This window comes from Pollachius pollachius, assembly GCF_949987615.1.
Source record: "Pollachius pollachius genome assembly, chromosome: 7".
NCBI classification, from domain to species: Eukaryota; Metazoa; Chordata; class Actinopteri; order Gadiformes; family Gadidae; genus Pollachius; species Pollachius pollachius.
The window spans coordinates 13,759,709-13,775,431 of NC_136940.1; the positions used below are offsets into that span (position 1 = coordinate 13,759,709).

Consider the following 15,723-nt stretch of genomic DNA (forward strand, 5'->3'; position numbering starts at 1 on the left):
AGTAACACATTGAAAACAAACTACAACCAAATAAGCCAATCACAGAAAATAGCACGACCAAATATGCATGTTGTCGGAGACTCAAGATGAAAATCAAGTTCGATAACTCTCACTAGCAGGAAGCAAAAATAAAACCCATGTAGAACAATAAAACCCTGGTAAACCAAACAACGGTATCACAAACCCGTCTTCACTTCCTGCGACGTGATTGGCCTTTTTTCATGCGGTGCCGTGCCGGCGGAGAGCGGCAGGGAAGAAATTGAAGGCGGGATCAGCTAGTCGCACTTCCTGCTGGTAATCGCCACACTGCGGCCCCCAAACAGCGGAAAGGTCATGGCGGGACCGATAGATTGCAGTGAGGTGCCCGGCATGCCTGGACAGGACAAGACACCACCCAGACCAGTCAGTTATAGTGAGGTCGTCTATGAGCTCCCTAAACGTGGGTTCCCCCGTCTCTCTCTCTCTCTCACACTCACATACACACACACACACACACACACACACACACACACAAACACCCCTAAGGAGCTAGCCTGGCTATTGCCAGACCAAGCTCTATCGTAGATTGCATGTTGGTCTGGGGAGGGTGCTTCATTTTTCTTCAGCACAAGAGGTGTAATCAATGGGCGTAGTTCAAACAACTCTGTATGCAATTGGTTGCTTGCCATCGCTTCCCTGTCGTCATTGAGTTAAACCACGCGCTGCGTAACAATAAGGAGCTCTGGATGCAGCTCTAATGGCCCCAGCAGCCTTGATTGAATCTGCGTCAGCTGCTCTGCCCATCAGCAGCTGATCAATACACACTCTCTGCATGATCACACAGACACATACAGTGGGGCAAAAAAGTATTTAGTCAGCCACCAATTGTGCAAGTTCTCCCACATAAAAAGATGAGAGAGGCCTGTAATTTTCATTATAGGTATACCTCAGCTATGAGAGACAAAATGGAAAAAAAAAAAATCTAGAAAATCACATTGTCTGATTTTTAAAGAATTTATTTGCAAATTATGGTGGAAAATAAGTATTTGGTCAATAACAAAAGGTCATCTCAATACTTTGTTACATGCCCTTTGTTGGCAATGACAGAGGTCAAACGTTTTCTGTAAGTCTTTACAAGGTTTTCACACACTGTTGCTGGTATTTTGGCCCATTCCTCCATGCAGATCTCCTCTAGAGCAGTGATGTTTTTGGGCCTTCGCTGGGCAACACAGACTTTCAACTCCCTCCAAAGATTTTCTATGGGGTTGAGATCTGGAGACTTGCTAGGCCACTCCAGGACCTTGAAATGCTTCTTACGAAGCCACTCCTTCGTTGCCCGGGCGGTGTGTTTGGGGTCATTGTCATGCTGAAAGACCCAGCCACGTTTCATCTTCAGTGCCCTTGCTGATGGAAGGAGGTTTTCACTCAAAATCTCACGATACATGGCCCAATTCATTCTTTCCGTCACACGGATCAGACGTCCTGGTCCCTTGGCAGAAAAACAGCCCCAAAGCATGATGTTTCCACCCCCATGCTTCACTGTAGGTATGGTGTTCTTTGGATGCAACTCAGCATTCTTTCTCCTCCAAACACGACGAGTTGAGTTTTTACCAAAAAGTTCTATTTTGGTTTCATCTGGCCATATGACATTCTCCCAATCCTGTTCTGGATCATCCAAATGCTCTCTAGCAAACTTCAAACGGGCCCGGACATGCACTGGCTTTAGCAGGGGGACACGTCTGGCACTGCAGGATTTGAGTCCCTGGCGGTGTAGTGTGTTAGTGATGGTAGCTTTTGTTACTTTGGTGCCAGCTCTCTGGAGGTCATTCACTAGGTCCCCCCGTGTGGTTCTGGAATTTTTGTTCACCGTTCTTGTGATCATTTTGACCCCACAGGGTGAGATCTTGCGTGGAGCCCCAGATCGAGGGAGATTATCAGTGGTCTTGTATGTATTCCATTTCCTAATAATTGCTCCCAAAGTCGATTTCTTCACACCAAGCTGCTTACGTATTGCAGATTCAGACTTCCCAGCCTGGTGCAGGTCTACAATTGTGTTTCTGGTGTCCTTTGACAGCTCTTTGGTCTTGGCCATAGTGGAGTTTGGAGTGTGACTGTTTGAGGTTGTGGACAGGTGTCTTTTATACTGATAAGGAGTTCAAACAGGTGCCATTAATACAGGAAACGAGTGGAGGACAGAGCAGCCTCTTAAAGAAGAAGTTACAGGTCTATGACAGCCAGAAATCTTGCTGGTTTGTAGGTGACCAAATACTTTTTTTCCCACCATAATTTGCAAATAAATTCTTAAAAAAATCAGACAATGTGATTTTCTGGATATTTTGTTTTTCATTTTGTCTCTCATAGCTGAGGTTTACCTATGATGAAAATTACAGGCCTCTCTCGTCTTTTTAAGTGGGAGAACTTGCACAATTGGTGGCTGACTAAATACTTTTTTGCCCCACTGTATATATGGAAGTATATCTGTCTCATCAGTTAACGTTAATCTATTGAATCGCATTCCAGAGCACGATTGTCCGAGAGAGAGCAGACAGTACAGCGCACCCTCTAGTTATATATCTGTCAATATTTCCTATTTTTTAAGCAGACCTCCTCAAAAACTGAAACAAAGGTAAACCAATGCATTTCAAATGGCAACGTTTCTCAGACAATTAACATGCTCCACAGAACGAAACGAGAGAGGGAGGGAGAGAGAGAGAGAGGCTTCAGAAGGGGTGTGCACCTCAAAAACATTTCGTTCTCATGCTCACGAAAAGTAATCTATTGAATCGTGCCCCAGAGCACGATTGTCTGACTTATTTCGTGCTACACAGAACGAAATTCAAACCGTTGCCTTTCAACTGGGATATTTTCTTCGACCACAGAAAGGGTGTGTGCAGATAGCGCAGTGAACCCTCTACTTATGTATGTGTCAAAACAACAAATGCATCAAAGGGTAAATGTAGTGTATTAGGGATAGCCTACTCTGATTTCCCCGTTTTTTACAGCAGACATCCTCAAAAACCTTTCGTTCTCACGCTCACGAAAAGTAATCTATTGAATCCTGTCCCAGAGCACGATTGTCCCACATTATTTGTACTGCAAAGAACGAAATGTAAACCCATGCATTTTGGATTGGAGCATTTCTCAGAATATACACAGGTATACAGTGGGGAGAACAAGTATTTGATACACTGCCGATTTTGCAGGTTTTCCCACTTAGAAAGCATGTAGAAGTCTATAATTTTTATCATAGGTACTCCTCAACTGTGAGTGACGGAATCTAAAACAAAAAAACAGAAAATCACATTGTATGATTTTTAAGTAATTAATTTGCATTTTATTGCATGACATAAGTATTTGATACATCAGAAAAGCAGAACTTAATATTTGGTACAGAAACCTTTGTTTGCAATTACAGAGATCACACGTTTCCTGTAGTTTTAGACCAGGTTTGTGCACAATGCAGCAGGGATTTTGGCCCACTCCTCCATACAGACCTTCTCCAGATCCTTCAGGTTTCGGGGCTCTCGCTGGGCAATACGGACTTTCAGCTCCCTCCAAAGATGTTCTATTGGGTTCAGGTCTGGAGACTGGCTAGGCCATTCCAGGACCTTGAGATGCTTCTTATGGAGCCACTCCTTAGTTGCCCTGGCTGTGTGTTTCGGGTCATTGTCATGCTGGAAGACCCAGCCACGACCCATCGTCAATGCTCTTACTGAGGGAAGGAGGTTGTTGGCCAAGATCTCGCGATACATGGCCCCTTCCATCCTCCCCTCAATACGGTGCAGTCGTCCTGTCCCCTTTGCAGAAAAGCATCCCCAAAGAATGATGTTTCCACCTCCATGCTTCATGGTTGGGATGGTGTTCTTGGGGTTGTACTCATCCTTCTTCTTCCTCCAAACACGGCGAGTGGAGTTTAGACCAAAAAGCTCTATTTTTCTCTCATCAGACCACATGACCTTCTCCCATTCCTCCTCTTGATCATCCAGATGGTCATTGGCAAACTTCAGACGAGCCTGGACATGCGCTGGCTTGAGCAGGGGGACCTTGCGTGCAGTGCAGGATTTCAATCCATGATGGCGTAGTGTGTTACTAATGGTTTTCTTTGAGACTGTGGTCCCAGCTCTCTTCAGGTCATTGACCAGGTCCTGCGTGTAGTTCTGGGCTGATCACGCACCTTCCTCATAATCATTGATGCCCCATGAGGTGAGACCTTGCAGGGAGCCCCAGACCGAGGGAGATTGACCGTCATCTTGAACTTCTTCCATTTTCTAATAATTGCGCCAACAGTTGTTGCCTTCTCACCAAGCTGCTTGCCTATTGTCCTGTAGCCCATCCCAGCCTTGTGCAGGTCTACGATTTTATCCCTGATGTCCTTACACAGCTCTATGGTCTTGGCCATTGTGGAGAGGTTGGAGTCTGTTTGATTGAGTGTGTGAACGGGTGTCTTTTATACAGGTAACAAGTTCAAAAAGGTGCAGTTAATACAGGTAATGAGTGGAGAACAGGAGAGCTTCTTAAAGAATAACTAACAGGTCTGTGAGAGCCGGAATTCTTACTGGTTTGTAGGTGATCAAGTACTTATGTCATGCAATAAAATGCAAATTAATTGCTTAAAAATCATACAATGTGATTTTCTGGATTTTTGTTTTAGATTCCGTCTCTCACAGTTGAAGTGTACCTATGATGAAAATTACAGACCTCTACATGCTTTGTAAGTGGGAAAACCTGCAAAATCGGCAGTGTATGAAATACTTGTTCTCCCCACTGTGTGTGTGTGTGTATATATCAGTGGTGGGCCATTATCGGCGTTAACGGCTGCGTTAACGCGAGACTCTTTATCGGCGATAAAAAAAATATCGCCGTTAATCTATTCTCAAAGTTGGGTGAAAACCTGGCGAATTGCACTGTAGGGGGCGAGAACGAGTCAGACTTCGAACCAGTGTATGCCTACTGTCAAATTACCACATCAAACGTGACGTGCTGACATGGATGCAGCTATGAAGCCGCCGTGTTTGCTAAAGGGAAAGTTTATTTTTAAGAAGCTTCCCAATGGAAACCTTGACAAAACTAAGGTTGTTTGCACCTTGTGCAATGCGGAATTAGTTTACTGTAGGAGTTCTTCCAGTCTCAAGTACCACCTAAACGCAAAGCACCCCTTAGCTAATGCGGAACATGCCAAGCCAAGCAGTGCTGTAGCACTGCTTGAGTCGTGTTCGTCAAACTACTATGTTTGAGTGCAACCGAGGCAAGCCCGTCAGCACAGCTTTATCAGACAATCTAACGAATCTCCTCGCTCAGTGGATCGCCACCAGCTGCCGGCCCATCAGCGTGGTTGAAGATGATGGGCTCGAGCTTGTTCTCCAGGCGGCCACAGGTGACCCATCTTACAAACTACCTGCAAGGCGAACTATCATGAGAAGAATAAATGACCAGCACGCCGCAGAGAAAGCCGCAAAAGATGAGAAGATGGTAGAGGCGACGTGTGTAGCACTGACTGGGGACCATTGGACATCTGTCAATAACGATAACTACCTCGGCGTTACTGTACACCTCATCGATGCCAGCTGGGAACTCATCTCCTTCGCTCTAGGCTACGTTATGTAATTTTAACAGTGTTGGGCAAGCTTAGCTATCAGTTTCTCTACCATAAATAAAGCTTCACTACACAAAAGCTACCACCCAGGCAAATGTAGGCGAACAAGCTAAGTTACACAGCAAAAGTAGTTCATTCAATTTCAACATACATGTTTAAGTTGAACCAAATTTCAAGGAAATGTGTGTTCAAATTTGGATTGAATCTGTGATTAATCACTTTACTCAAAATTCCAAAGATAGGCCTACAAGTTCAAGTATGTTGCAGGGATATTCTCTATACTAATGGCTGCGCTGTGTTTAGCCACAAAAATACCCCAGAAATAGTGGCCAAGCTACTTCAAGAAGTTAAAGGGGTAGTTCGGAATTTTGGACATAGGGCCAAAAATCAATTATAACGCCAGAAGTGAAAAGACTGAAAAGTTACTTGATTCAAGAAATAGTGAAGCTACCACCAAGCTACTGAGATTTGTAGTTAGTAACTAGCTTAGCTACAAGTAGTGAAGCTACTGCCCAACACTGAATTTTAAATTACATTATTTAATTTAATTACTTATTAATTACCACAACACCATGAATTACCACCACAACATTATGTTTGCTTCTTGATGATTGCAAGTTGTTTACTACTACTAGTGAACTTATTCTGATCTACTTTGTCTGTCCGTTAGGTGTGATGAAAACAGAGGAGCGTCACTTTGCCGAAGCGTGTGCCAGGCAGTTTCTCGACGTCGCTAATCAGTGGGGGAAAACTGACAAAATCAGCGCTATTGGAACAGACAGCGCTCCTAATATGGTGGCAGCAGGGAGGATACTGCCATTCGAGCATGTGCCCTGTGTTGCGCATGTTGTACAGAGAGCTATTGTAATGTCACTTCGGGAAGGTGGTTTTGATGGTGCACTGGCCAAGTGCCGTAAAGTGGTCGGATATTTCAAACACAGTCCGGCCAACTCAGACGAGCTGAATGCCCAGCAAGCCTCCCTTGGACAAGATCAGGAGCAACTCGTGCAAGATGTTCCAACACGGTGGAATTCCACCCTTGAGATGATCAAGCGTGTGAGGCGCAACAGAGACGCACTGCACACAACGCTGTCTCAGCAGAAGCACAATCTGGCCCTCCCAACAAATGCTGAATATGAGAAGTTGGCAAAGCTAGAGAAACAGCTGGAGCCATGCAGGTATGGTCTACAAATATAGCGTGTTCATGAATTGGCATACAAGTTAAATGTAATGTGATTAAGAACTTTAAAAATGTGTAATCTGAGTTAAATGAATTAGTCATTAATTAATTATTGCTCTGTGTCTGTCTGTCTGTCTGTCTGTCTGTGTAGGTACATCACTGAGCTCCTTGGTGGGGATAAGTATGTATCGTGCTCTGTGGTTCTACCTGCCCTGTGCCACCTCCAGCATGCGATGAACATCTCAGATGATGATCCTGCCTATATTGTGCGATTCAAGGCTTCCTTCACCACGGACCTCAACCAGCGGAGGGAGAAAATAAACCTGGAATGGCTTAAGGTATGTCAGACTGACCAGAAGATAACTGCATTGTTTGATCATTAGAAACTGTTAAGCCAGTAGATCGGTCGATGTATAGATAGATTAATGAGTCATGAAGAAATATGGAGGTTGGATTTGGAAAGTGAATTTTTCGTCAATCAATAATTATTATTTTTTGGTTCATTTTTTGTTCATCAAAGGTGGCGACTGCTTTAGATCCACGATTTAAGGACCTCAAGTGCTTGCCCAGAGCAGAGAGGGAACCAGTGTGGGCAAAGCTAAGGGAGTTGGTGAAGGGAGAAGAACCTGCTCTGCAGCCATTCGGGGAGGAGAACCCTGAGCCACCCAAGAAGAAAACAGCCCTGCTAGTCATGGGATCAGACTCAGAATCAGATCAGGAGACACCAGAAGACAATACTGTGGAGAGGTACAAGGTAGAGCCCAGTGCCAGCTTAGATCAGTGTCCACTGAAGTGGTGGTCGGAGCACACTGCTGTCTATGGTAAGATTGCCCACATTTCCCGTAAATACTTGGGGACTCCTGCAACAACTGTCCCATGCGAGAGACTTTTTTCTTTAGCAGGCCATATTGTGCAGAAGAAGAGATCTAAATTGTCACCAGAAACTGTGAACAAGCTGGTCTGCCTGAGTGACTGGTGGAAGAAGAAGAAATAGATTCTCATGTTCTTAAATTCATCATGGCCTGTCATGTAGGCCTAAAGTTCAAAATTCATGTTCAACTGAATAAACAGTCCATAAACACAAGTGCATCTTATTGAACATTATTTATTTTCATCATCAATTATCATAGTAGAACAGCTTTTTTCAAGCAGTTTGTGATGCATTTTGGAAACAGGAGATGAGCCCCTGGTCTAATGCGCCACCTGGCTTGAGAGACCCTTTCTAAAAGACTTACTTTTGGTCATTATTTAGGTAGCACACATATATTATGAATGCCTTCGGCAGAATTCAAATGAGCCATTTTAATCTATATTAATCTAGATTAAAAATAATAATCTATGCCCACCTCTAATATATATATATATATATATATATATATATATATATATATATATATATATATATATATATACGGAGAGGCCCTCTTAAGCCCATCAGTTACTTGGCAATCGGGTGATTTTTTTCGACTTCAGAAGTGGGGGCGGGCTGCGCATGTGCACGCTCTAGCATACAGATCTTGTTATAACGATAATTGAATGAAAGCTACCTGTCTACTTATAATATAACTAAATCATTTTATATTTAAAAAAATATTTAATTTATATTTTAATATTTAATTAATTCAATATTAAACCAATACATTTCAATCGGGAGATTTTATTCGACTTCAGAAGGGCAGCGCAGTGCACGCTCTATATTGCCCCCCATATCGTTCTGTTTTCCACAGTTTAGACTTGTAATTAATAAGTTTCTTTTGTAATCAATGCATTTTTTATCACTGTCTGGTGTGTGCACCTAGATTTTTGCTGGATAGATGAGCAACGTTTACTTCAGTCCACTGGGTAGGCTGGTAGACTGATCTATCCAGCACAGATCTAGGTGGACACGCTCACTAGTGATGTCATATGGGGCAGATTTTCGAAACGGCGTGTAAGGCTTATCACACTCACACCTGGTGGTATAATGTCCCCTTTAATCTAAATTAGTTGACAAATGATAGACACTTGTCCATTAGACCTTTAACCAGGGTGCATCTTGGGATTACTCTGTGAAAATTGTGGGTCTCTGGGAAAAAGCCAGCCCTAACCCTAACCCGAATCCTCAGACCCCCCCCCTCCCTGCCCTCGGGGTCAGACCTGGCCAAGTTTCGGTGTGGGGGTCCCAGTTAGGCCCTAGAATAAGGTATTCAAATTTCATGGTGGTAGGACGTTCCTATCTCAAAAACTGTCTTTCCACCACATTCTGAACCACTAGGTCTTGCAGGCACCACTTCTGAGATGCTTTGTCCAAATAACAGTCCATTGGGGAAAACTCTTTTTTCTCTAAGGGCTAGAACTCCAAATCTTCTCTTCTCGTTCTCAGGACTCAGGGAAATGTGCGTGTACATTTTGGCATCTCTAGCTATCTCGAAAAGGCTGGAAAAGGGGCGTGACCTCAAACAGTAGAGTAAATGTACATAAGACAGCGGTTAGTTTCGAGTCCCCATTTTTTGTGGGATGGAGGTGTACATTTGTGGCTTAAGGTGTGTAAACACAGGTGGCCTGTGGCCAAGTTTTTGAAGTCTGGGGTCAAAAGGTCAAAAGGAGCCGGCACCAAGGCGCTTATAAGATAACAAAAAGTTAATGTGCATTTCTCTCATAACTTTTTGTCATTATTAAAGAGAGGCCTGATTCTCAGATATGCATGTTGGATGGCTAGGGTGTAGGTCTGTGAAGAACTTCAGGGCAAAATCTTGCAAGCGAGCCGCTGCTGAGGCGCAACGAGATGGAGCACTTGCCGAGTCATCTCCTGTAGGGCTGGAGCCCACAAGTTGATAATCGTATGCATCTTTTGAGACCCCCTTTGATATAAAAGAGGTCCCCAGGTCTATAGCTTACCTACTTCTTAATGTCCTCGACTCAGTCACCTATTGCATCACTTCCTTTAGGGCTTCGGCCTCCTAATTGATCATTGTAGTATATTTGAACGCCGTCTTTCATATATATGACACCACCACCACTGGGACGTGGCAACAATTCTCCATATCCATTTGGGGAGGTGGGGGGGGTATATATATATATATATATATATATATATATACACACACACACACACACATATACACATATATACACATATGTATCGGTGGGGATAAAAAATTATCCCCCCCACCCAAAGTATTTTCACCATTACATCGTAATAATTAACAACCAAAATACACAGGGTCCGTCTTCATTTTGAAACATTTTAAAATGTTTCTCAAAATTATCCCCCCCTCTGGTTTTTTCACAAATCGCACCCTGTATATATATATATATATATATATATATATATATATATATATATATATATATATATATATATATATATATATATATATACATAACTAGAGCTCTCTCTCTCTCCTGAAAAACGCTACCATTCAAAATCCATTGGTTTACATTTCGTTCTGTGTAGCACGAAAACATTGGAGAAACGCTCCCATTCAGAATGCATTGGTTTACATTTCGTTCTATGTAGCACGAAAACATCGGAGAAACGCTCCCATTCAGAATGCATTGGTTTACATTTCATTCTGTGTAGCACGAAAACATCTGCGAAACGCTCCCATTCAGAATGAATTGGTTTACATTTTGTTCTGTGTAGCACAGAAAAAGTCGGACAATCGTGCTCTGGGACACGATTCAATAGATTAACGTTTGTGCGCATGAGCACGAAATCGCGTGATACCGGGTTGAATATTTATGCCTTCAAATAACGTATCAGATTTTTTGCTGCTGAATTTAACTCTTTAAATTTTCAACAAATCTTTTTCAACCTTATTTTTCAATGTTCAAATATTCAACATAAAAAAATCAAAACACAAAATTCAGATGCAAAATGCAAATTTCAATGTTCCAAATTCAACTTAAATATTTTCAACATCCCCAAATTCCACATGGCAAATTCAGCTGCAAAATTAAATGTAGTAAACTCAGTGTTAACATCCGGGGACCCAAGGAAAAGCAATTGATCCTCGATTCTAGATTGCGGTCAAGCAATGAGAGCGAGCGGGAATAAGAGCGTCACTCGTTGGATACCTGACTGATGCGGGAAGGCATATGTATAGCAGGTTTTAGCCATGTCCAATGGCAACAGCTGTGATGATATCTTTCTTGATACACACGTTAATTCTAAACATCATTTTACACAGCCTATAATAGGAAATGGGCAAAGGTAAATCAACGTACTGACTGACTGTAGATGCTTATCGTATCATTATAGTTCATGAAATAAGCGATGAACTAATAACTATGTGAAGTGTCTGGTTGATTGCCGTGACTTGAGTGGATTTGCATGCATCGTAATGATGATGTAGGGTGATGTAGTGGGTTAAGAGCACATTTTATTTGTGCACCAATTTGGGGCTATCCGAGGTCCCTTTGCCTACGGAAGCATGGCGGGCCTCGGGAAGAAGCGCTCGACAGCAACTTGATTTGTATATTTCATCCTCATATTTTTATCTTGCCACTCAGTGCGCTATACCCCCCCCCCCCCCCCCCCCCCCCCCCCCACAAGGGTACTGTCGGCGGCGGAAACGCGAGCCGTAAATGAGCTGCGCCGAACTACTCCACCAAGTCACACCAAACCGCACCCTCCGATGGAAATGCGCTAATTATGTGTACTTTGCACTTTCATAAATAAGACATTTTCAGTTTTATAACCGATTGTCTTCGTTTGTTTACAAGTTAAGGATGGAGTCTGGAGATGATGTGGGGTACTCATTGTTTACATCTTAGATTACACAGTTCAGGCTGTTGCAGCTAGCTCTGGGGAGAGACTGTATGACACTAGGTTGTACAACTTGAGACATGCACAATAAAAAAGAATTGCCTTCTTTTTTTTTTTTTTTTTCTTTTCATTTCATTGCACCGAACTTGTACCGAACCGTGATGTCTGAACCGAGGTATGAACCAATCCGAGACTTCAGTGTGGCGTTACACCCCTACTGCATATGCCTTCCCGCATCAGTCAGGTATCCAACGAGTGACTCTCTTGTTCCCACTCGCTCTCCTTGCTTGACCGCGATCTTGCATCTAGGATAAATTGCTTTTCCTTAGGTTCCCGGATGTTAATACTGACTTTTATTTTGCAGCTGAATTTGGCATTTCAAATTTAGGGTCATTGAAAATATTTAAGTTGAATTTTATACGTTGAATTTTGCATCTGAATATTGCATATTATAATATTTGATTTTGAATTTGAGAACACGTTGAAAATGTAAAGAGTTAAATTCAGAGGCAAAACAATCTGCTACGTTACTTCAAAGCAGGAATATTCAGTGCTTAAAATTCAATGGCTTTTTATTTTCAAAATCCGATGAGACAGATATACTTCCATACATAAACAGACATGCACACACAGACATTATTTCCCGTATGGACTATTGAAGTGCGTCTTAAAAACACAAACACGGATGCATTTGCACAACCAGGCACACAAACTTATTAAGCTCAAGACTTTCCTCTACTATCAAGAGTGAGCCCATGGATAACCAGGAAGAACACACACACACACACACACACACACACACACACACACACACACACACACACACACACACACACACACACACACACAAACTGATTCAGTGCAACTGTTATTCGAATATAGACAGGGCACTTGTTGGAAAGATACAGAGATAAAGAGCCGTGATAAGCCGATAAAATACAGCTCAAGTTGCTCTACTGCACATCATATGTTTCTGGTAGACTACTGAAAAAAACTATTGTTTTTACCCAAAGCCTCAGAGACCAACACAATGAAAAACGATGGACCCAGTACCCTAAAGCGAGTTTAAGGTTCTAACACTTGGGTTTGTGCATTTTTGATTGTTTGATTGTTTGTGCGTGTGTTGATACCGTAGAAACAGCCCTTGGCCAGTCCGGGGGTGAGAAGGCTGAGTGAGGTCAGAATAGGAGGAAGGGAGGAGACAAGGGAGGTCATCGGCGCTCTGCAAGCGTCCAAGGTAACGGCCGGTGCCGGGTCAACATCGGGTCTGCTATCCTCCTCTGAACTGGTCGAGGTGGTGGCAAGGTTACCATTGCAAATAAGGGGAGGGGCCTGAGGGAACAGTATTGGTCAAGAGAAAACATTGTACCCGAGTAAAAGTTCAATCAATTCAAAGAAGGGTCTTCAGACTCTGATGTTTTAGATCAGTGGTTCTCAACTGGTGGGTCGTGACCCAAAAGGGGGTTGCAGACCCGTTCTGGATGGGTCGCGGACAGCTGGTCAAAAAAAGTAAATATTTAATGCGCATCTGATGTTTGACATGTCTTTTATATTGAAAAATGATTTATTTTGAAAGGCACTCGTCAAACACGTGCAGCCGCCTAGGCGCGGTAGCCATGGTAACTGCCATTTGATTGACGCTCACTTTTTTGTGTTGCGATGCCGAAGCGTAAATATGACCCGGTGTATTTAAAATGCAGATTTTCGTTCATTGAGGATAATAAGGACCGGAAACCCCAGTGTGTTATATGTAGTGAAGTGCTTGCAAATGAGAGCATGAAACCATCAAAACTGAAGCGCCATTTGGATACTAAACATCCTGCATGTAAAGACAAGCCGGTGGAGTTTTTTCAAAGACACCTCCAGAATCTGAGGACTTCTGAGTAGTGTCTGACAGCATCTTGCTCGAAACAAGAGGAAGCTCTCCGGGCCTCTTACCACGTAGCTCACCGTATTGCGAAGGCAAAGAAACCCCACACAATAGCCGAAGAGCTTATTTTACCTGCAGCAATTAATATGGTGAGAGAGGTGCTGGGTCAATCAGCGGCAGACAGGCTGAAAACCATACCGCTGTCCAATGATACTGTAGCTTGACGTATTCAGGACATGTCTGGTAATATTAAAGAACAGACCACAGCCCGCGTCCAAGCAAGCCCCTACTATGCCCTGCAGATGGACGAATCCACCGATATATCTAACCATGCTATTTTGTTGGTTTATGTGAGACACGTATGGGATGGTGATGTGCAGGAACAGTTTCTCTGCAGCAGAGCTCTTCCTACCACTACAAAGGCAGAGGACATTTTCAACACTGTGGATTTGTATTTGAGCTCAGTGGGCCTGAGCTGGGAATACTGCGTGGGAATCACAACTGATGGCGCTGCTACCATGACCGGGAAACATTCCGGTGTGGTGAAGCAAATTCTGGAGAGAGCACCTAATGCGACGTGGAACCACTGCTTTTTGCACCGTGAAGCGCTGGCAGCCAAGGATATGGTGCCGGTGTTACACCGAATTCTGCGACCCACCGAAAAGTGTGACCCCAGGGGGCGCTGTTGCATATTTTTTGCAATATGCACGAGTTTGAAGCGTAGACAGGCATGACAAAAAGACAAATAAAACATTAGATCTCCCACAACCAATTACCTTTTTATTAAAGGTGCTTAATTAATACATTTGTTTTGATTTGATTAGCGCATTTTACAGACCCATGCAATGATAGGGCATTTAGTACGGTCCTTCACCGTTACTTCTTTACCCATAAAAAGCTACAGTTAGTGTTAAATTACGCTGATTTACCTTTGAGCATTTCCTATCCCTATAGGCTACTGAGTAAAACGCTGTTTAGAATTAATGATAGTATCAAGAAAAGAAGGACCCACCGGTGGGGGGAGATCTTATGTTTTATGTTTTTCTTATAATGCAAACGTGCATGTTGCAGAAAATGTGCAACAGCGCCCCCTGGGGTCACACATTTCGGTGGGTCGCAGAATTTGGTTGAACACCGGTGCTTGACGAGGCCATGAAAGATGTAATCAAAGTGGTGAACCACATGAAACGGAGTGCAAAAAACAGCCGCTGCTTCTCAAAGCTGTGTGAAGATTTGGGCTCCGAGCACATGCAAGTGTTGTATCACTCAGAAGTCCGCTGGCTATCGCGGGGTAAGGTGTTTTATAAACTTAAAACAGAAATCGCCACCTTCGTCTCAGAGAATAACTCCCCATATGCTGAACTGTTTGACAACGAAATTTGGTCAAATACAGCAGCTGGACACCGCGGCCAAAAGTGACCTGAAAAAAACCCTCAGTGTGCATCTTACTAAACTTCAAGCTCGGTTTGACCACTATTTCCTTGAGAAATACAGAGATAATGATGCTTGGATACGCGACCCCTTCCGTATCGACATGGAAAGCATCACGTTGCCGAGCAATGAAGACCATCAGCTGGTGGAGCTGTCATGTGACCAGAGATTTGGCGAGATAGCCCTTTCCCACTTCTGGTGCAGCGATGTGATGAGTGAGTATCCATCCCTCGTGACTCTTGCAGTCAAAACGCTCCTACCATTCAGCACAACCTATCTGTGTGAAAGTGGCTTTTCCACCTTATTGCAGCTCAAGTCAAAGCAGAGAAACAGACTGGACACTGAGCATGATCTGAGAGTAGCTCTGTTTACTGTCCTCCCAGACTTTGAAACTCTCATTAAAAATAAACCACATGCCCAGCTGTCTCACTGACTTCCCCAAATGAAGGGTTAGGTGAACAGATCTTGTTTTGTAGATCTTTAATTGTTTTTGATATTTATTTTATTATACTTTTTGTCCATGCAGTTGTAATGGTCCTCCTAAGTTCCTTATTATTTCTGAATTGGCCTACATAGAAGGAAAATATATAATTTTGTGGCCATAATTACTTTGTGCACTTTTGATTATTTTATTCACTTGTCATGGTACTCCTCAGTTTCTTATTAATGTGGCCTGAATGCAGTGAAAAGACCTTGTTTGTTTTCTGGGTCTTTATTTTGTGCAATTTGATATTCCCTTTTGTCTACATGCTGTTGCATGGTCCTCCTCAGGTTCTTCTGAATGTGCTTTGAGTGCAGAGATAGAAGTCAAATATCTTATTTTGTTGGTCTCAATTTTGTTACATGTTTGATACTTATTTCATTCACTTCTTTACGCAGTTGTCATGGTTCTCTGGTGCTCTGAAATGCACTTCGCTCAA

At 43.0% G+C, this 15,723-nt stretch overlaps 1 protein-coding gene across 1 annotated transcript in view; it reads right to left on the minus strand.

Annotated features, from left to right (window-relative positions):
* Positions 1-275: 275 nt before the first annotated feature.
* Positions 276-15,723, minus strand: part of tdrd5 (tudor domain containing 5) — a gene marked incomplete at both ends in the record, with an annotated part of 40,031 nt that continues 24,583 nt past the window's right edge. The window contains 2 exons of the mRNA XM_079740634.1: positions 276-373; positions 12,633-12,834. Coding sequence (XP_079596760.1) covers positions 276-373; positions 12,633-12,834 — 300 coding nt within the window. The remainder of the gene's footprint in view (positions 374-12,632; positions 12,835-15,723) is intronic.